This window comes from Cannabis sativa, chromosome 5 (assembly GCF_029168945.1).
Source record: "Cannabis sativa cultivar Pink pepper isolate KNU-18-1 chromosome 5, ASM2916894v1, whole genome shotgun sequence".
Lineage (NCBI taxonomy): Eukaryota > Viridiplantae > Streptophyta > Magnoliopsida > Rosales > Cannabaceae > Cannabis > Cannabis sativa.
This window is the reverse complement of record NC_083605.1, coordinates 59,028,175-59,034,031: the sequence shown is the minus strand read 5'-3', so window position 1 is coordinate 59,034,031 and position 5,857 is coordinate 59,028,175. Positions and strand designations below refer to the sequence as shown.

The 5,857-nt window shown below is 51.4% G+C and overlaps 1 protein-coding gene across 1 annotated transcript; it reads right to left on the bottom strand.

Moving 5' to 3' along the window:
* Positions 1-3,151: 3,151 nt before the first annotated feature.
* Positions 3,152-4,522, bottom strand: LOC133037962 (uncharacterized). Its single transcript, XM_061115799.1, has 2 exons — positions 3,943-4,522; positions 3,152-3,847 (listed from the first exon to the last, which is right to left on the bottom strand). Exons 1-2 carry the CDS (start codon positions 4,408-4,410, stop codon positions 3,152-3,154), a joined length of 1,164 nt encoding a protein of 387 aa, XP_060971782.1. The 5' UTR covers positions 4,411-4,522.
* Positions 4,523-5,857: the final 1,335 nt, after the last annotated feature.

Genomic DNA, 5,857 nt, shown 5'->3' with positions numbered 1-5,857 from the left:
AACCGGATGTTTAAAAGCCTCCTGGGACGAAACATGGAAGTATATGTAGACGACATGCTCGTCAAATCCAAAGCATGCAATAGCCATGCAAGCGACTTAGAAGAATGTTTCGAAGTCGTCCGGAGATACGGCATGAAGCTCAATCCGAAGAAGTGTACCTTCGGAGTCAAGTCGGGAAAATTCCTGGGCTTCATAGTCAGCCAGAGGGGGATCGAGGCAAACCCGGAGAAAATCCAAGCTCTCTTGGACATGCCATCCCCCAAGAAGCGTAAGGACGTGCAAAGTTTGACCGGAAAGGTGGCCGCATTGAGCCGTTTTATCTCACGATCCACGGACAAGTGCATACCCTTCTTCAACATACTGAAGAAATGCCAAAAGTTCGAATGGACGGACGAATGCGAGGAGGCATTCAAAAGGTTAAAAGACCATATGGCCAAACCTCCTATCCTATCAAAGCCCGTCCTTGGGGAAGACTTGTTCCTTTACTTGGCGGTCTCCGAACATGCGGTCAGTGCTGCATTGGTCCGGGAGGAAGAAAAGATTCAGCACCCCGTGTACTATGTTAGTAAACGCATGGGCAATAGAACTTCCAAGCCCATCCAATCAGAGTTTTGACCAATCATCCACTCCGGCAAGTCCTCCAGAAACCTGAAGCCTCCGGAAGACTCCTCAAATGGGCAATGGAACTGAGTCAGTTTGACTTGCATTACGTGCCCCGGATTTCTGTAAAAGGCCAAGCCTTGGCGGACTTCATCACCGAATGTAATGAAGCCGAGGCAACAGCCAATACTCCGGAGCCACCCATTCCCACTTGGAGAGTATTTGTGGATGGAGCTTCAAACGAAAACGGCTCGGGAGCCGGAGTGGCTATGATATCACCCACTGGGTTGCGGCTCCAGGCAGCACTCCGATTCAACTTCACAGCTTCGAATAACGAAGCCGAGTATGAGGCCCTGATAGCAGGGCTAAAATTGGCTAAAGCTGTAGGAGCCAAGAGGGTGGAAATCTACAGTGATTCCCAGCTGGTCGTAAACCAAGTATCCGGAGAATACCAAACCCGCGGCGAAAGGATGGCTGCGTACGTAACAATAGTCCGAGAGCTGCTCCACGAGTTCACGGACTATAAAATAGAAAGAATCCCCCGAGAAAAGAACGCTCATGCGGACTGTCTGGCTAAGTTAGCCTCGGATAGTGAGATCGAAGAGCTGGGGGTAGTACCCGTGGAACGCTTGGCAGAGCCAAGCATCAAAATAAAAGAGACCACACAAACGGTTGGGCAAGAACCCAGCTGGATGGTCCCCATCATAAAATACATAACCACAGGTGAGTTGCCCCAAGAGAGGGCACTCTCTCGAAAGATTCAGTATCAGGCTCATCGTTATGTAATGATGGATCAAATTCTCTACCGGAGAGGACTCAGCATGCCTTATTTAAGGTGTGTATCGGACCCTGAAGCTAGACAAATCATGCTGGAGGTCCACGAAGGGTTCTGTGGAGATCATACGGGAGGACCCAGCCTCTCAAAGAAAATATTGAGGCAGGGATACTTCTGGCCAACAATGAAAAAAGATTGTATAGACTATGTCCAAAAGTGTGACTCGTGCCAAAGGTACGCGAACATACCGAGAGCTCCTCCAAATGAGATCACGCTGATGACAAGCCCCTGGCCCTTCGCGGTCTGGGGCATAGATCTCATCGGGTCTCTACCTACGGGAAAAGGAGGAGTAAAGTATGCAATAGTAGCAGTAGACTACTTCACCAAATGGACAGAGGCTGAGCCTATGAAGACAATAACCGCTAAGAAGGCGTTGGACTTTGTTGTCAAAAACATAGTGTGTCGATACGGCTTACCTCACAAAATAGTCTCAGACAATGGAAAGCAATTTGATTGCGAGGAATTTACTGACTTCTGCAACCGACACGGAGTAGTAAAAAGCTTCTCCGCGGTAGCCCGGCCTCAAACGAACGGCCAGGCGGAGGCAGTCAATAAAATCCTAAAGGTCACCTTGAAAAAGAAGCTGCTGGCTTGCAAAAATAACTGGCCTGAAGAATTGCCAAGGGTATTGTGGGCCTACCGGACGACCCCCAGAACCACAACCGGTCACTCGCCGTTCTCAATGGCATACGGTTGTGAAGCAATGGTCCCGGTGGAAACATTATTCCCATCCCACAGGAGAACGACCTACGATCCGGCCACCAATCAGGCCCTGCTCCAAGAAGCTCTGGATCAAGTCGAAGAACTCCGGGATGAGTCCCAAATACGGATGGCCGCTTATCAAAAGAAGGTGACCAAGTATTTTAACTCCAAGGTTAAAAACAGAAAATTCGCTATCGGTGACATGGTCCTAAGAAGGGTCTTCCCAGCCACCCAAGAACCCGGAGTGGGGGTACTTGGACCAAATTGGGAAGGACCATATGAAATCGAGGACGAAATCGGCTCTGGCACTTATAAATTGAAAAGAATGGACGGAACTACTGTCCCAAGAGCCTGGAATGCTGATCACCTCAGAAAATACTACCAGTAGCGAATTAAACTTAGCTTTTGTTCAAAGGGTTTGTACCGTCCAAATGTATGCCTCCTCTATATTAAATAAAACTGAGTGCCTTAAAAACAAAGTTTCTATGCCACTCAGGGGGGTACTAGGGTATACCACACGGACAAATAAAAACAAGCTAAGTAAAATATCCTGACCCAAAGGGCAGGTCAAGCTAAGTAAAACATCCTGACCCAAAGGGCAGGTTAAGCTAAGTAAAATATCCTGACCCAAAGGGCAGGTCAAGCTAAGTAAAACATCCTGACCCAAAGGGCAGGTTAAGCTAAGTAAAACATCCTGACCCAAAGGGCAGGTCAAAAACATGCGCAAAAATAAAGAGCGTAAGTATGAAATCCTGAGCCAAAGGACAGGTTGAAATATATAGTGTGGAAAAAAGATCGCACATATATATAAATAAAAAAAAATAAAATATCCTAGCCCGAAGGTTAGGTCATACACATATAAATGGCCCGGGGACAGGCCTTAAATTGTCTCCCCTTCAAATAAAAGCTGCCGCCTGTAAGTAAATTGTTCTAAGGCAGCAGCAAGTATGTACAAAGAAAAAAAAAAAGAGTTATGAAAAGAACGGGTACAATCTGGGTCAGTAATATGGCAGCTCAGTCAGCCCGCGGCGGAAGACGAGGTCCGATCCGTGCCTCAAGCTCAGCATCAAGTCTCTTCTTCTTCTCCCGAAATTTGGCAATCATGTCCTCGGGTTTGGGATAGAAGGAAAGCTTGATACTCTGATCGTTGGTGGCCCAAGCCATGTAGACACCATCATCAAAGCGCTTCGGGCACCGGGCACAGGAGACGGGAGAAAGGAGCTCGGCCCTCTTGGCCTTCCTAATAGACTGATCTTTATAGTCCCGAAGCTCCTTCAACTCCGCAGCCAGAGCGGCCTTGGATTCAATATCCGACTGGTGAGTCTCCTCTAGAGACCTCACCTTGACGGCCATTTCGTCCAAAGCCTCCCTGGCCTCCCGAAGGTCCCGCCTAGCCTTCTCGGCAGCCTCGGTTTGAGCCCTTAGCTCCTCCTGATGATGGGCCTCCATCCTGCCTCTCCGCTGGGCCTCGGCCTGGATCATGTCCTCCGCCTGAGCCTCCCTCCGGATGGCCTCCTCCTCCCTGGCCTTGGCCCTCTCTTCCTTAGCCTTGGCCGCTGCTTCCTGGCGCTCGGCGGCCTCCTGGTAGATCTGCCTCTCCGCAGTAAGGTCTTGGAGGACCTTCTTGACGTCGTTCATGTCCCCAAAATCGGACAGAGCGAAGCCATGGCTTATGATGTTCTTGGAGAGGCGACCAGCCTCAGCTGCAAGCTGAACCATAACGGGATGTAAGGAAAAATTTCTCAAAGGAAGAAAACAAAATACAAACACCAAAAAGGAAACGCAAGAAGTTGCAAAGTACTTACCACTGTGAGGGAATGGCTGAGGTCCTGGACTTGGAAGATGGAGTTCAGGGAAGCGCAAGTGGCAAACCGCTTGGGCGCACAGCGTGTAAGCTGAGAGGCGAACTCACCGGTCATTTCCGCGGCGAAGGGAGCCAGGGTGGGCCCTAGGAGGGGACGGAACCAGTCTGCCAAAGGATCCAGGTTGAGGTTCCACGGATCATGATAGTCCGGATGGTTAATGCTCGCCTCAACCTCCGCTCGCAGAATCCTCCTAAGGGCCTCCACATCGGCATATCCCCGGGAGTACTCGTCCATAGCGTAGTTGTGTTTGGCTATGCGAAGCTCCTGCCTTGCCTCATCCCCCGGAATCGGGGTAAGCTCAATGCGAGGAGGAGCAGGATTTTCCTCCATCGGAGACACCCCGCCGTCTAGGCCATGAGCGGGAGTGTCGGCCCTCCGAGGCCTCTTCGGCTCGTCTTGGGCGATCATCTTGCCCTTACGCTTGCGGATCAGAGCCACTTCAGACTCCTCCTCGTCCTCCTCTGCTACCACTGGAAGAGCTTGGGGGTCTCCAGCACCCTCGGCGCCTTCCTCCGAGAAGTCCCACCCTTTCCCCTGGCCTTCTCCCGGAAGCACCTCCTCGTCATCCACCAAGTCGATGGTTTCGGGAGGAGCGCCGGAGGAAACCTTCAAGGAAGGGGCCGGGGGAGAGGGGGTGAAAGCCGGAGGAGCCACCGGAGTATGGACCCCCAATTTGTTCCGGGGATGGCATCCATGGAGGTACCTGTTCCAATAAAACAAGCAAGTGTTAAAAGTCCGTGAGAAACTACTTACAAAAAGGTGCAGCAAATAAACTACTCCTACCCGGACTCCCTAGTTCGGCCCTAGCAAAGTCCCGAACTTTAATGCTGGCAGCATCATCTCCAAGATAACTGTCCGAGGGCCGAAACCAGCTGGACGCTATGTAAGCCGACGGACCTAAGGGAATAGGTTCCGGAGGGCCGGGGCCCATCCGGGACCGACCTAGGTAATCTCCTAAGTTTGTAAAATAAAATTCCTTCAAATGATCCCCCCACCGGGTCGACGGCATCTTAAACCTACGGAGACGCTCGTCGAACCCTATGGGCCTACGACTGGTATATTCATCAACGGAAGGAACATATTGAATTATCAAAGGAGACTTACCACCAGCACCAGAAGTGCTAGCACCGGGAGCGCCCGAGTTTGGTTCGGGGACTGAAGGCTGAGGCCGGGAAGTCTGGTTCTCGGAAGAACCTTCAAGACGAAGGGGTCCCCCGGCGGAAGGACCTCCAATCTCTTCTTGAAGAATCTTGTCAAAAAATTTTGCCTCGGACTTCCCGCCGATGGCTTGGCTCCTCCGCACCACCGGGCTCCCCACGCGAAGCCCTCTCCCAGAGGCAGCCTGGGCACTAGAATACGCCTTCTCCTGGGCCTTCCGGTAGAGATAATCTTGGTACTTCTTCTCTGCCGTAGCAATAAGCTCATCCCGGAAGGCCTTCTCCGCGACTGGCGCCCTCACGTTAGGGCAGATGACCTTGGAAAGGTTGGAGTCATCCACGGATTGGTGAGAAAGGATAAGTTTGGCCTTTCTACAATTCTCCGTGGTGACCAGGCCCCCGACGTCAAGATCGGCATGGTCGTAAGAGGCGAAGGCTTGGGCCCTTCGAAGGAACGCCTGAGTGGTGAGCGTCCGCTGGTAAGGTGGGATCCGCACCCACTCCGTGAGAAGCTCCGGATGGTCCACGGCCCTAAAACCGGAGGAGAAGAAAAATCGGTGGCGGTACTCCTTAACATGAGTCTGCCTATTATACGGAACCACCCCTTCGTTAGCAGGGTGGATCCGGAACCCATAAAAACCGTCCTTAAGTTTGTCCCCTTTCTTGGGGACGGATACAAGTTCATAAAAATACAAAAT

What these genes read in the sequence shown, in the direction of transcription:
- LOC133037962 (XM_061115799.1), bottom strand. Translation starts at nt 4,410, where the DNA reads ATGATCGCCCAAGACGAGCCGAAGAGGCCTCGGAGGGCCGACACTCCC. An exon ending in TCAGCCATTCCCTCACAGTG is followed by an intron (nt 3,848 to 3,942) that starts GTAAGTACTTTG and finishes GTTATGGTTCAG; the next exon opens with CTTGCAGCTGAGGCTGGTCG.